The 16,324-nt window shown below is 42.2% G+C and overlaps 1 protein-coding gene across 1 annotated transcript in view; it reads left to right on the forward strand.

Annotated features, from left to right (window-relative positions):
• The window catches only part of LOC114665164 (zinc finger protein 91-like), a 64,093-nt gene extending 50,095 nt beyond the window's left edge, over nt 1-13,998 (forward strand). The window contains exons 7-8 of the mRNA XM_028819622.2: nt 8,813-9,287; nt 10,908-13,998. Coding sequence (XP_028675455.2) covers nt 8,813-9,287; nt 10,908-12,520 — 2,088 coding nt within the window. The 3' untranslated portion in view covers nt 12,521-13,998. The remainder of the gene's footprint in view (nt 1-8,812; nt 9,288-10,907) is intronic.
• Nucleotides 13,999-16,324: the final 2,326 nt, after the last annotated feature.

The following is a 16,324-nucleotide window of genomic DNA, read 5'->3' on the forward strand; positions in this document are numbered from 1 at the left end:
TTTCGCCCATTCCTCCAGCATCAGGTTGGATGGGAAGCGTCGGTGCACAGCCATTTTAAGATCTCTCCAGAGATGTTCAATCGGATTCAAGTCTGGGCTCTGGCTGGGCCACTCAAGGACATTCACAGAGTTGTCCTGAAGCCACTCCTTTGATATCTTGGCTGTGTGCTTAGGGTCGTTGTCCTGCTGAAAGATGAACCGTCACCCCAGTCTGAGGTCAAGAGCGCTCTGGAGCAGGTTTTCATCCCGGATGTCTCTGTACATTGCTGCAGTCATCTTTCCCTTTATCCTGACTAGTCTCCCAGTTCCTGCCGCTGAAAAACATCCCCACAGCATGATGCTGCCACCACCATGCTTCACTGTAGGGATGGTGCCAGGTTTCCTCCAAACATGACGCCTGGCATTTACACCAAAGAGTTCAATCTTTGTCTCATCAGACCAGAGAATTTTCCTTCTCATGGTCTGAGAATCCTTCAGGTGCCTTTTGGCAAACTCCAGGTGGGCTGCCATGTGCCTTTTACTAAGGAGTGGCTTCCGTCTGGCCACTCTACCATACAGGCCTGGTTGGTGGATTGCTGCAGAGATGGTTGTCCTTCTGGAAGGTTCTCCTCTCTCCACAGAGAGCTCCTCTGGAGCTCTGACAGAGTGACCATTGGGTTCTTGGTCACCTCCCTGACTAAGGCCCTTCTCCCTCGATCGCTCAGTTTAGATGGCCGGCCAGCTCTAGGAAGAGTCCCGGTGGTTTCAAACTTCTTCCACTTACGGATGATGGAGGCCACTGTGCTCATTGGGACCTTCAAAGCAGCAGAAATTTTTCTGTAACCTTCCCCAGATTTGTGCCTCGAGACAATCTTGTCTCAGAGGTCTAAAGACAATTCCTTTGACTTCATGCTTGGTTTGTGCTCTGACATGAACTGTCAACTGTGGGACCTTATATAGACAGTTGTGTGCCTTTCCAATTCATGTCCAATCAACTGAATATACCACAGGTGGACTCCAATTAAGCTGCAGAAACATCTCATGGATGATCAGGGGAAACAGGATGCACCTGAGCTCAGTTTTGAGCTTCATGGCAAAGGCTGTGAATACTTATGTACATGTGCTGTCTCAGTTTTTTTATTTTTTAATAAATTTGCAAAAACCTCAAACTTTTTTCATATTGTCATTATACGGTGTTGTGTGTAGAATTCTGAGGAAAAAAATGAATTTAATCCATTTTGGAATAAGGCTGTAACATAACAAGATGTGGAAAAAGTGATGCGCTGTGAATATTTTACGGATGCACTGTAACTGCATCTATGCATTGATATATAGGACAGGACACAGACACACTAGACAAACGCATAACGTGGAGAGATGCTGACTGTTCACTGGTATTTGGAGGTCTACTTTATCTTGGCACAGACAAATAGTTTTATGATACCAAGTCTTCATGGGTGATGCCTGATGTTGTGTGAAGTGGTTGTTTTGTTGTTCCCCCAGGTGCAAGTGTGTTGGAGGTCACTCTTTCTCTTTTGCCACTTCGTAGGGAGAAGCCATTACTCATTCTGCCCAAAGAGTTGAGATGCTGAAGTTCCCTTCTTGGAGTCATGGCTGCTCTTAAGCAGATTGGGCTCAATGCTTAGCTAGACAGAGTGGATCTCAATCTCACAAAGAGAAAAATGTGTCGGTTTTGGCTCTCCAAGCAAGAGCGGCTCATAACTTTTAGTTTTATAGAAGATTTTAGAGGGTCATTTTAGAGAGATTCCCCCTCCCCAGGGAGTTCAGAGAGCGTCCATTCACTCCTCTCTTTGCTTCTTCTCACTTACTTTGAGAAATGGGATGCATGTGGTTTTAAAGGAATGTTGAACCTTCTCCTAATTGTATTCAAGTTACTTCCAGTTACAAAATCGGTGTCTATACATTTTATTGAATTTATTAAAAGGAAGTAACATTCCATACAAGCAAGTCAAAACAAAACTAAGTTCAAATCAACCTCCACCCATGAGAAAGAGAGCAAGGCCAGCAGCCAGAGTAAAACTTAAAAGAGTAGGAAAAAGGGGGAGAAAATCCTTTTCCCCAATATAAATGTTTATTCTAAAATTTTATTGATCAGATCCAGCCAGGTTTTGATAGTTTTGTACAGATCCTCTTAAGTGCGAATTTGTTTTTTGTTTTTTTTCCAATTTTAGATAATATATAACATCAGATACCCACTGACTTAACAGAGGTGAGTTAGGATTCTTCCAGTTGAGCAAAATAAGTCTACGTGCCAATAGTGTAGTGAAGGCGATAACAGTTTGTTTGTCCTTCTCTACTGTAAGCCCCTCAGTGAGCCCACCAGACACAGCTGTTAGTGGATTAGGAGGGATTGGGACACCAAGGCTGTCTGAAAGGCATTTAAAGATTTTGGTCCAGAATGATGTTCATTTGGTGCAGGCCCAAAACATGTGACCCAATGAGGCTGGAACTTGATTGCAGCATTCGCTGGTTGGATCTTAACTGGGAAATGTTTTGGACAATTTTAACAGATTTTAAGTTGAGTATTTGTATGCTTTGCACATATGGAACTCGAGTGAATTCTGTGTATTGTTGCCTCCTGCTCCTTCTCTGAAATGTTGAGTGAGAGATCCTTTTCCCACTGTACTTTGAGATCTTTGAAAAGTAAGGGACTTTAATATGTTTTTATATATTATAGAAATGCTTCCTGAGTCCTCAAGACTGATCAACATTTCTTCAGGAATAGAAATATGTGTGAGGTGAGGAAAATTGGGCAGATTTTGTTTAGCAAAGTTTCTAATTTGGAGGTAGTGGAAGAAATGTGTTGATGGAAAATTAAATTTGGTGTGTAATTGTTTGTAGGATGCAAAGACTTTATCTATATACAGATCTCTAAAAGATTCAATCCTGTATGTTTTCCAAACATTAGAAACTGCATACGTTTGAGAGGGTGGAAGAAAGTGGTACAAAATCAGTGTCTTCTAATCGGCGAGTTCTACTGTCCATCTTAGCTGTCATCCCTTGAATTATAGGCCTTTGTTTTAGCCTGAGTCCATTTTGTGCCTTGTGGTTCAAGAGGGGCCCCAGGAGAGATGTGAGGTCACCTCTGATTTGTTATCAGATGAAGTCCGGGCAGACCCTGATACAACCGGTCATTCAGTCACATAGTTATGGAACGTAAGTGGAGGTTTTGTGCAGACGATCGCCTGCATCCCTGTTAAATCTGCTTTCTTAACAAGCCTACCAGAATGGGCATTTTGTCCTACAATTGTAAAGGTATGAACGATTAAAATGAGACACCTGAGCAGACGTTACCTCTGTAATCATCAAGGAAATTTGGAATAGAGAGGTTGTAGAATTGGTTGAGATTGATTGACCCGTAATGCACCAAATTGCACTGTGTGTAGGTGGCATGAATCTGGGATCTGTAACGTAACATATCATAGCATTCATAGTGATCATCAGAGGTGACTGTGTGCAGAGGGTGCAGACCTATAAATACCTGGGAGTGCAGCTGGACGATAAATTGGACTGGACTGCCAATACTGATTATCTGTGCAAGAAAGGACAGAGCCGCCTGTACTTCCTTAGAAGACTGGCATCCTTCAACATCTGCAGTAAGATGCTGCAGATGTTCTATCAGATGGTTGTGGCGAGTGCCCTCTTCTACGCAGTGGTGTGCTGGGGAGGCAGCATTAAGAAGAAGGATGCCTCACGCCTGGACAAACTGGTGAGGAAGGCAGGCTCTATTGTTGGCATAGAGCTGGACAGTTTAACATCTATGGCAGAGCAACGGGCACTCAGCAGGCTCCTATCAATTATGGAGAATCCACTACATCCATTAAACAGTGTCATCTCCAGACAGAGGAGCAGTTTCAGCGACAGACTGCTGTCACTGTCATGCTCCAATGACAGACTGAGGAGATCATTCCTCCCCCAAACTATGCGACTCTTCAATTCCACCAGAGGGGGTGAACGTTGAACATTATTCAAGTTATTGTCTGTTTTTTACCTGCATTTTTTATTACTCTTTAATATTTTTTGCTGCTGGAGTATGTGAATTTCCCCCTGGGATTAATAAAGTATCTATCTATCTATCTATCTATCTATCTATCTATCTATCTATCTATCTATCTATCTATCTATCTATCTATCTATCTATCTATCTATCTATCTATCTATTCTGAAACCTAATTCCCCCTGTCTAATTTAGGGTCACAGGGTGCAGGGAAAGAACCATCTGAATGAAAATGAAACTGATGAATTTAAATTTCATTCATCCACACCATGTTTAAATCATAATAATCCAGTTCAAGGTGGCATGGTGTGAAAAGTCTATCAACTTAATTAAAATGTATATGCAAGAAGCCTTAAATAACATGAACTTAGATGAATATCTTTGTTGAGGTGATTGAAGAATAAAGGAGTAGACCTGCACTGAGTGAAGTATTCATTTACACCAAATAGAAGACACTGAAATGAAACTTAATGCACCACCTCAGTGGATGAGTGAAAAGATACGAAAGACGTTACTTTGAGAAGGCGACTTTATAAGACCTTCCAGTGAAATAGTTCTGACATGAACTGTTGGGCCGTATATTCAAAAGTCAACCCTAAGAACTTCTGCCACTGTATCACCTAGAAGTGAGCAGAGTGGTAGAAATTTAACATCTCTCTATTATAAAAAAAGTCTTTGGGAGGGAGACTAGGGAGACGAGATGTGATCGAGACGAGAGACACTTTAACTTGAAACAAGGACAAGCGACAAGCAAAACACACAGCTCACCAGCAGCAGAAAGCCAGCAGATGATCTGACCGCTTTTCCTTAGCGTGTGTTCACCTCCCCCCCCCCCCCCCCCCCCCTTCACAATGCGAGTGGCAGAGACATGAAGTGGCTAAAGGACCGCAGCTGTACAGGCTTTAAAATGACTGACGTGCAGATGATCCAACCTCACCTCCTTAGCATGCAAGCAGCGTTATACATCCTGCGAGAAAGAGATTTAACCACGCCCGGGGCCGGAAATAAAGGACAAGTATTGTTTTTACAACGTCATGTGAGACATCATTTAAAACAAGTCCACAGACATCTAACCTAGCAGTTTTTGGATTGCTTTTGGCAGACACGCTTAATGTGTTCCCAGCTTTTAAAACAATGACAAGCCAAACAAGCAGCTCGCCAGCAGCAGAAAGTCAGCAGATGATCCGACCGCATCACCTAAGCGTGCATTCAGCCACCTCCCTTTACAACGTGAGCGGCAGAGACACGAAGTGGCAAAAGAACAACTGCTGTACAGGCTTTGAAATGATCAGGGAGTAAGACAAGCAGAACACGCACCTCGGCAGCAGCAGAAAGACAGCAGATGATCTGATGGCTCTCCTTAGCGTGCGTTCAGCCGCACCCCCTTCACAACGTGAGCAGCGTAAAACGTCCTGCGAGAAATAGATGTAACCATGCCTGGGGCCGGGAATAAAGGACAAATATTGTTTTTACAAAAGTTTTAAAGTAAATGTGAAAATAATAATCTCTTTTTTAAATTGTATATCTGGTAAACCAAACCTGGGGGTGGGCAACCGAAGCAATCGGGGGTGGAGCCCCTTAGTCTTGTTAAAGAAAGAAACCTCCTCTAACAGGACAAATCCGGCAGGAGAAAAGCTCTTCACAGCTCTTCTTAATTACACTTAATTGTCTACTCAGCTACAGAGGGGACACACGATCACTACACAGAAAACAAACCTTATACATCTATACTTGTGACAAAACAAATCTTACCTTTAATCTAAGCCCTATTCTTTTTCTTACCAGTTACTTTTTCCACATACTGTTTAAATTGTGTACTCTTTAATTATTATACAATTATCTTATTCTACCTTTAACCCTATCTCCCTGTGGCGTTCTCCCTTCCACTGGTTGCAACCTTATTACCTCTGGGAGGACTCTAACCGTCTTCCTTTATTACTGAGGCAGGGGACGCTATCTATGTGCCTGGGACTTGAACTTAGGACTTCTATGTGCCTGGGACTTGAACTTAGGATGTCTATGTGCCTGGGACTTGAACCTAGGACTTCTCTATCCATTTAACAGCATTACTGTCTAGTAAGACCTTTTCCCAAACCCAGAGAGAGATCTGGACAACTCCCCCAGACAATAGTTGGTGACTTCCTTCGGACGGCAACACAAAATAATCTGCCATGCGATGAGGAGTGACCTCGGCACTATTCTTTACTCAGTGGCAACCTCCAATGCATCCCGGTGAATCCCTGAGACAACGTACACTCTTTCTAGCAGGCAAAAGACACTCGCAGAATTCTTTTTACTTAACATAACACTAGAAACTAACCCTAACTCTAAATACAATACACTCATTTTCTAACAGAATAAGGTCTAACCCAGCGCCTTATTCCCAAAAGAACAAATGAACATACCTTCTCTCCTACCGTTTCAGGTCTGACGATTACGTCCTCTGGAGGGGAGTCCCGCGCAGACACAAGAACAAGTCGCTCCTAATTTCGGACACCCCATAATTACCTCGTTGGCAATTTTGAGGTTCTGCTGGGAGTTCTGTCCAGGGTATGGAATGCCTTAACATTGGGCACCAAAAGCGAGGGTAGAAATTTCACATCTTATTAAAGAAAGAAATGTACTCAAACAGGACAAATCAGTTATCAGGCAGGAGAAAAGCTCTTCATGGTATCTTTTTATTACTCCTCGGCAAAATACCATAGAAGGGAGCATTCTTCAAAAACAGTCTGTTGATTAGAGAAACTGAGAATAGAGGTTCATTTTAGAAACTACTGAATCTGCATACAGCGTCAGTCAATGCATGCATTTATTATGGTTGGTTCATTGGTTTACACCCAAATGACTCGTCCTGTATATAAACGTCTACGCGTGAAAGTGTGTGCGTCTGTCTGTCCGGCCCGGAAGTGAGAGGTGGAGTCGGGGTGAGGGGTCCACCTCTGAGGATATGCAAGTGAGTCCAGGACGTCGGCAAAGTAAAAAAACCTCTGAAGAAAGAGTCACTTAATTAGTGGCTAACACAGAAGTGAGGTGAGCACATCGGTAAACGATATCCCTTTTACTTTTCCTACTGCCGCTAATGCTCAAGCGAGGTGAGCACAATGACAAAAGGAAACCACCAAAGAAAGACAGTTGCTTAGCTGCTCATGCACAAACGATGTGAGCACATCGGCAAAATTAATCCTCCTAGGAGAGAGAGATGCCCAGAGTAGTTCCTTCCAATTACTTGACATCTCTATATTTCAGTTATTTTTCTGGAAACACAGCTAGTCTTGTATATAAACATCTACACGTGGAAGTGTGTGTGTGTGTGTCTGTCAGGCCCAGAAGTGTGAAGCACAAAGAGCCGGCAAGGCGGCCCCAAGTTAGCAAGTCGGAAGAAGCATGAAGCGGAAAGAAGGCGACTCCATTGCCAAAGTGAAACCACCGAGGAAAGACAAAACGAGAGAGAAACTCGCTTAGCCGCTGATAGACGAGGGGGGCGAGCACGTCCGCAAAATGAAACTGCAGACTGCATTTTAATTTTTTTTTCCTGACAATTTCAATAGTTTCTAGGAGCTCGGGCTTTTTACAGCATGGTCTTAGAGAGCAAGTATAAAATTAAAAGTCTTATTATATTTTATAATCTGGTTCTTCTTATACCTTTTGAGATGAGCCACCACCCTTGAAATTTCTGTGCATATAACAATTGTCCATTCTCGTTGTTTATAGGACATCTGCTGATTTCTTAGTCCTCTTTCAGTACATTTTGTTGTTCACTTGACCTTTATCTGGTTTCTTGATATGCCTGCAAAGGTTTCTGACATTTAATAATCCTTTACTCTATTTCTTTTAAATGAATGCTGTGTTACCCTAAAATTATTCTTGAACAACTGTCAAGGAGAGAGTGAAGTTTATTAGAAAAGAAAGAAAAACACAAAGAGAGTAAGCTGAAGACTTTGAGTTTTAACAGCACCTGAGCATAGAGGATCACACACGTGGACCTAAATAACTGTGTGTGTAAGTGTTTCTAGAGGGCATATTCCAAGATAAGGGGGATTCGAGCACAGTGGACATGTGAGTGCAGAAATGGCTTTAACACAAAAATGCAACGCTTTATGATGTGGTGACCTTTTTTTTTTTTTTTTTTTTTTTAAATTTGATTTGACATACTTTGATAATCCCTAAGAGGAAATTGTCTATTCACCTGACCTTGATTGACTGAGTTGTAAGTCCTGGTACCACAAGGGATAAGTGTTGAGTCCTCCAATGTACTCCTTGAAATGATTGGAGTAAAGATGTAACTAAGAAGATAGTGAAACTTGCAGCTAAAACTAAATCGGGTGGGTTAGTGGACACCCTACAATCAGTAAAGTCATTTACTTGAGTTGATCTGTGGCAAATAAAGCTTAACTGTAAAGGATGCATCCACATATAAACAATTCTACACCTCATTTACTGCACAGTAAAGGACCTGGAGCTTTACAGTTTACCATATAGCAAAGCCTTGAAAGTGCCAGTGGATTCATTGCTGCCTCCAGTGTAATGGAAAAAGCATATTGTGGGCTCTATAGTGACAAAGCTGTATGGAATACAACTTAATTTAAACTAAAGAGAATACACTGAGGGCTGTGCTCAGTTTTGGGCTCCTTATTGTATGGAACACACAAAGCACTTGAGAAAGTCCTGGCTAGTGGTGCTTTCCAGATTAAAAATCAAAGGGTAGTGAGGTATGAGAAAAGACTGAAACAATGCGTTCATTGCTGGTTGATGCAGTTTCTAAATATATTCAACTCTGTTCTTTCTATAGCAGAAGACAAAGTAAACTTCTGTTAGCTGATGTACAACATGGAGGAAATAAGTCCAGTTGCCGTCAAGCGTCATTTTTTGAGATATAAATATGAAGAGGCAGAAGAGAGGAGTAATGTTGATGAAAGGGCGAATCGCGCACACCACATGTGTCTCCCTTTTACGAATACCCTGGAGAGAAGAAGTATGGACGTTAAGGAAGAGGACAATGAATGGCAACATGTGCACCTTCTTCAAAATAGTCCTAGCATTAAGGAGGAGAACTGTGAATCTGAGAGAGCATATGATGTGCAGAAAACGGAAATTAAAAGCAACGTGAAAGAAGAAGACCTTAAACGGGAGTGTGTCTCGCGGTATGTGCATCCAGAAATGACTGGTTTAAGCTGCCCTCCAAGCAGTCACCCCTCTCTACAGCATCATTCTGTCCATGTGAAATCTGAGTTTTTGGAGCCAGAAATGAAGAGGACTGAGAAAGTGTTGGGTTCAACGCCTTCAGAAGAAGGTAGGTGTCGAATGGAAAGTCTGTGTCAGGCTTGGGGCTGATCAGATACACAAGAAATTTGCTGAACTTGGAAATTCAGACTTTTGTTTTTCCAGAAAAATAAGTAAATCTGATCTTCTGGGAGAACAAGGTCTCAACAGTGGATCATTTCCCTTGTCTTAGTTCTTGTCTTAGTTGGTTGATTGCAGGCTATTTCTAAAACAATTAGTTCTCTAAGGTTCTAATTCTGTAGTAGCTAAGCTGATGTAAGGATCATGTTTCATAAGCAAAAGATAAACCAGGACCACCCATTTAGTACACAAAAATACCTGTCTTTATGCAAGGACCCTGTATATAAAATTAATGTAAGGGTAAACAATTCCACATAGCCCCTCCCAATGGGTCCACCAAAAATTGAATTTAACATTTTATGGGATTTTTGGCAGTCGTCTGTTTGCTGCAGCAAGCTTCTGCTAATGAAGGTCTTAGCTGACCTAGAGTCCTTGAAAGCTGTCCTCTACAATTGATTATTTATTGCAACAGGCACCTGGAATGAATTCCTAAACCCAGAACTGCAAGACCAATCAGTACCACACACCCTTACCTGAGTAGATCTAATTTTTCTACTTAATATCTGCGGGTATTGGCAAGAGTGAAAGGGAAGGTCTACAGGAGGGTAGTGAGACCAGCTTTGTTATATGGGTTGGATATAACAGTGGAATGGTGAGGATGCAGGGAGTAGAGCTGGTGAAGGTGGAGGAGTTTAAATACCTAGGATCAACAGCACAGAGTAATGGGGATTGTGAAAGAGAGGTGAAAAAGAGAGTGCAGGCAGGGTGGAATGGGTGGAGAAGAGTGTCAGGAGTAATTTGTGACAGACGGGTATCAGCAATAGTGAAAGGGAAGGTCTACAGGACGGTAGTGAGGCCAGCTATGTTATATGGGTTGGAGACGGTGGCACTGACCAGAAAGCAGGAGACAGAGCTGGAGGTAGCAGAGTTAAAGATGTTAAGATTTGCATTGGGTGCAACAAGGATGGATAGGATTAGAAATGAGGACATTAGAGGGTCAGCTCAAGTTTGTAGACAAAGTCAGAGAGGCGAGATTATGTTGGTGTGGACATTTGCAGAGGAGAGATGCTGAGTATATTGGGAGAAGGATGCTAAGGATAGAGCTGCCAGGCAAAAGGAAAAGAGGAAGGCCTAAGAGAAGGTTTATGGATGTGATGAGAGAGGACATGCAGGTAATGGGTGTGACTGAGCAAGATGGAGAGGACAGGAAGATATGGAACAAGATGATCTGCTGTGGCAACCTCAAACGGGAGTAGCTGAAAGCAGAAGAAGAATATCTGTGGGCAAATATTTAAATAATGTTGTGCTTTACTGTGTTTCTTCCTCTTAGCTTTATAGTTTTATGTGCCTTTGTTTTTCCAAATTCATGTTTTACATATAAAAGTCCATTTTGATATTTTAACTGCAAGAAAAAAGCTTCCATCAATAAAATAGAAAAACATAAAATGGCTCATTGTTGTGAATTAGATTTATTTCCACAGGGCAAAGCTATTGTACACTAATACTCTTGTCAGTTCTATCTCTAAACTTTCTATATTTACATGAAATTGTTCATTTTGTATTTCTGCAGATTTTCAAGAAAGTGTTACCTACTTCCCTTCATGTTTTGAGTCCGCTCTTCACCGTACACCACAGCGAAGTGAAAATGTGAAAAAGCTGACAGTTGGATCAGAGATTTTGACCCTAACCTCATTCCCATACAGTTCTGTATCTGTTTTGAAGTTAGAATTGAGAGATACACCCAGCACTCAAGAGGTATCATCTTATGTCTGCCAAGATCAGAATACAACCTCTAAAGAAATATCTGAGAACAATCATAAATGGAGTCATGCACGAAAAAACCTGTACTGCTGTATTGAATGTGGGAAACAGTTCTCCAAGAAGTATAGGCTTCGGATACATACCCGAATTCATACTGGAGAGAAGCCATATTGCTGTTCTGATTGTGGGAAATGCTTTTCCACTGGTAGTCATCTTCAGAAACACAAAAGAATACACACTGGAGAAAAGCCATGTTGCTGTTGTGAATGTGGGAAATGTTTTTCCACCAGTAGCCATCTTCAAACTCACAGAAGAATTCACACTGGAGAAAAACCATATACCTGTTCTGAATGTGGAAAACGATTCTCCAAGAATTACAAGCTTCAAATCCACACAAGAATTCATACTGGAGAGAAGCCATATTGCTGTTCTGAATGTGGGAAATGCTTTTCCACCAGTAGCGCTCTTCAAATCCACAGAAGAATACACACTGGAGAGAAACCATATTGCTGTTTTGAATGTGGCAAACGATTCTTAGAAAAAAGCAAGCTGCAGAGTCATGCAATAATTCATACTGGGGAGAAACCATATTGCTGTTCCATGTGTGGCAAACAATTTTGCAGGAGTAGTGATCTAAAGACACACATGAGAATTCATATTGGAGAGAAGCTGTTTTGCTGTTCTGAATGTGGAAAACGATTCTTCACAGCTACTGAGTTTAAGATTCATACAGCAGTACATACCGGAGAGAAGCCGTATTGCTGTTCTGAATGTGGTAAACAATTCTCCAGGAGTAGCCGTCTTCAGAGACATACAGAAATTCACACTGGAGAGAAACCATTTTGTTGTTCAGATTGTGGGAAGCAATTCTCTAGCAGTAGTAGTCTTCAGAACCACACTAGCATTAACCATGAAGAGAAAGCATTTTGCTCTTCTGATTGTGGAAAACATTTCTCCACTAGTTGCCACCTTCGGACCCATTCAAGAATTCACACTGGAGAGAAGCTATTTTGGTGTCCTGAATGTAGCAAACAATTCTTCACAAGCAGTGCACTTCGGAAACATTTACGAGTTCACACTGGAGTGAAGCCATTTTGCTGTTCTGATTGTGGAAAACAATTCTACACAAGTAGTCATCTTCAAACCCACATAAGAATTCATACCGGAGAAAAGCCATATTGCTGCTCTCAATGTGGAAAGCGATTCACTACCAGTAGTTATCTTCAGACTCACATAAGAGTTCACACTGGAGAGAAGCCATTTGGTTGTTCTGAGTGTGAGAAACGATTTACCACCAGTAGCAGTCTTAAGAAACACAATAGAATTCACACTAGTGAGAAGCCATATTGCTGTTTTGAATGTGGAAAACAATTCTCACAATTAAGCAATCTTCAGAAACACAGAAAAAATCACACTGTGTGATTCACATCAGATCTTATATTTCATATTATGAAATGGATCCAAAAAAGTAGTTCATCTCTCAGATTAAAGAGTTTCCAACCCCTTGCCTCTTCACTGGGGTAGGTGATGGTGGGAGCTGAAGTGCAAAATCTTCAGATGGTGACAGTTGAGATGGAAATGCTGCTGGCTGCATCGTAGTGAAACAGATGAGACCACATCAATGTTCCTTGGACGGGAAAGTAAGAGGACTTGATATCATCCACTGCTCAACCGAAGATAAAGTGGAGCTCATGCACTGCAGTGTTTTTATAGCAAGTCCAGAATTTCTAACTACAGCATATGCAAGGGACATATGTACAAAAACACTCAAATATGAAAGGACACACATGGAAAATGATCATCGGCCAGAAGTGGAATGCCCTTGAAAGCAACCGATTCTCAACAAAGGAGAAGCTTCAAGGGAGCTAAGAAAAGAAGGAGGTGGAGGTACAATGCATTGAAAGTGTCAACAGAAACCAACCAGAAATCACTAGTGAAGATCACCCCAGTGGTCTGAGAAGGGGAACCACCAAAAATCAGTAGAAAGGCAACCAAAAGAATAAAGCCACTAAAGCAGAGGGTCTCAAGTCCAGTTCTAGGGTACCACTGTGGCTGCAGGTCTTTATTCACAAATCAATAGATAACGTAGGCCTCCACTAAACATTGGGACTGAAATCCCAGTTTTATACGAGGGATGTTCAAAAAGTTTCCACACTTTGATATTTTTGTTGGAAACGGTGAAGGTGGGAGTAGTCATTAAGCATTAAAAAGTCGGTATGACGCTGGGAAAATTGCACTGCAAACGAAGGTGACTATGTAGAAAAGTGATGTCATTTGTGTATGAAATTCTTAATAAATAGAGTTAAAAAAAGGTGCAGAAACTTTCTGAACGTCCCTCGTATGTGAACCCTTGAGGACTTGAGTGGCAAACAGCAGGTATAAAGGCTTGATGTCTGTGATACAGGTGAGGTTTAAGGTTTTTACTTAGGCGTGATTAATCCAGTTCAATGTATTCTTATTAAATACACTTCTGCTTGATGGGCCCAGCATGCTATACAGTGAGTACAAATGGAAAATAAAATGCAACCAGCTCAAAAACATCCATGTTAAAGCAGTGAAGTCCCTCACGAGTCTCTCTTTGGACCTTTTACTCTTTCTAATTGACGTTAATGACGTTGATTCCAGTATAGTTTCTAAACTTGTTAAATGCGTAAATGACACTAAAATTGAAGAAATAACGGACACTGAAGAGGCAGCAGAAATAATTTAAATGGACTTGGACAGTCTGGGCTGACACTGGGAAATTGAAGCTTAATGTAGAAAAGTGTGACGTGCAGCACAAAGTCAAAAGGAGTGTTGGCTTACAGGAGCCATGATGTGGTCTTACAGGAAGCAACCAGTGAAGAGCATTCAGGGGTTTATGGTGACAGGACCCCATCTAGGCAGTGTGCAGAGGCAGTTAGAAAGATTATAAATGAATATAAATCAATGTCTTGACTTTGTAAGGGGCTAGTGAGACCACAACATTGGGAGCTGGTCACTAAACTAGAGAAGGGCTAGTAGGCATTCTAGTCAGTAAACTATAAAAACGACATAGCAGCACTTGAAGCTGTGCGGAGGAGAACAGGGCGTTAAACCTGGTTGGTCTCGAGCAGAGGGGGGGTGGCCATCAAAATTCCCAAGGGTATCAATAAAGCTGATCCAGGTAATTTTTTTTTTTTTCTATTAAAACGGCACATAAGTACACTGACAGAAATTAAAGGGGTGACACCTAGAAGGACTATGCCTCCCCCAGACCATGAGAGGGCAACTGCCCTGGTTTGTATCGGGGGCCATGGGAACTGAGCATGGAAGCTCAACCCTACAGGGGCCCATGGCCAAAACCAGGGGGCGCTCAGAGGATTGAGGAGCTCTGGATGTCAGCACTTGCGCCACTCCCGGAAGTGCTGCCGGAAGGAATACCAGGGATACCCGGAGTGCTTCAGAAGGAAGATCTTCAGAGGGCACCTGGAGCACCTCCGGGTGGATATAAAAGAGGCCGCCTTCCTCCAGTCATGGGCCAGAGTCGGGAGGAGGAAGACGAAGGTTGGGATGAAAGGCGGCAGAAATACGGAGACGGAAGGAAAGACGGGACTGAGTGTGGGCTGAGTACAGCATTGTGTCGGGTGTTAAAAGACTTTCTGTGAATAAACGTGTGTGTGTGTTTCAGGATATTTGGTGTCTGACTGGCTGTGCCCAGGGTCTGTCTTTCCACAGGGGGGATTTATTTACGAATAAATCTAGGAAGGACTTCTTCACATGAAGAGTCGTGGAAATCTGGAGCAGATGGCCGAGTCATGGAGTTGACTATGTTTAAACTGTAACTGAAATTGGGACAATACCTAAACGGGACGAGCTTGACGGACTGCGTGGCCTTCTGTCGTTTGTCTGACCTCTTATGTTCTTAATGATGTTTCTACTAGTGATGGTTTTTGTTACTACTGCTTTGCACCGCAAACGCCTGCAGAGAGTGGTAAAGACTGCTGAGAAGATCACCAGGACCCCACTGTCCTCTCTGCAGAGTCCACAGGAGAACTGCCTCGATCCTCAGGGACCCCACACACCCCCAACACAAACTGTTCACACTCCTACCCTCAGGCAGGAGGTATAGAAGTATGAAATGCAGGACTTCCAGGCTAAAGAACTCTTTGTTTCGCAAGGCCATTAGACTCCTAAATAACCGACTGGAGTTTATAACCGTGGTGCACCTCATTACCTGCACATTACACTTTATACTGTATTTCTATTGTTTTTATACTTTATGCTGCCTCTGTTACTTACTATCTGCTACTTAATATTTATGTTTATCTTTATACGTCGGTTTTGTCATTTGGTGTGGACAGCAAAGAAAGAATTTCACTGTACAGGGAACTTGAACTTGTTAAAAAGCTGCCTGGCACTTGAGAGCAAGGACCTCCTGGAGGAAGCTTTGCATTCTTTCTCATTTCCTGAAGGTCAGAGCTGCATGTAATGGGTGGCTGTTGTCCACTGTTATAATCATGAAAGCTGCTTGACTCGTAACCTGCTGCTGTTTCCTTAAATTCTGATGGGTTAGGCCACTGCAAACAGCAATTATAAAGCACACCTTCATTTTCCAACCACAGGCCATTTAATATTTGGCTTAGTGGACTTGTTGATTCTTTTTTATAAAGCTCACTTTTCTGTTCATTATTATTTCTCTTACACACACGCACATGGATGTTTTTGTCATATTTGAACATTTTAATGCTTTTTGAGGGTAGCTGGAGGGAGCCCCCCACTTTCACCTCACCTAACAGTTTGACATGGCTTCTATGGGAACGTGACAGTGTAACAGAGAAGTCTTTGACATGCAGAAATGCACAAAGAGGAGATCAGTCCAGGCAGTGGGCTGCTTGGCAAATGTGAACATGCAAACTTGGGGTCTCGTATATAAAACCTTGTTTAGATTCCATACCGAAATTATGCTTATGCTAGAAAGGAAAAAACATGGCATATACACAAAAAAATAATCAAATGTATAAAACTGTGCATATGCCAGGACCAACATCAATCAGTGTAAATCTCCACAGTGAACGTAAAACTGGGAGCTGGTGCACTGGCTTGTAGGCACTCTGTGTCACTGCCCTTTGTGAATATTCATGACCTAATTATCATATTCATTTGGCCGTGTTTCTGAGTGACGAGTTTACTTTCAAACCACAGGAGAACACAGAGAACTTGGTGAATGGGAAGTTTCGCAACACTTAAGGAAACGCCAGGGGGGCT

The sequence above is a fragment of the Erpetoichthys calabaricus genome, chromosome 1 (assembly GCF_900747795.2).
Source record: "Erpetoichthys calabaricus chromosome 1, fErpCal1.3, whole genome shotgun sequence".
In the NCBI taxonomy this organism is placed as follows: Eukaryota; Metazoa; Chordata; class Cladistia; order Polypteriformes; family Polypteridae; genus Erpetoichthys; species Erpetoichthys calabaricus.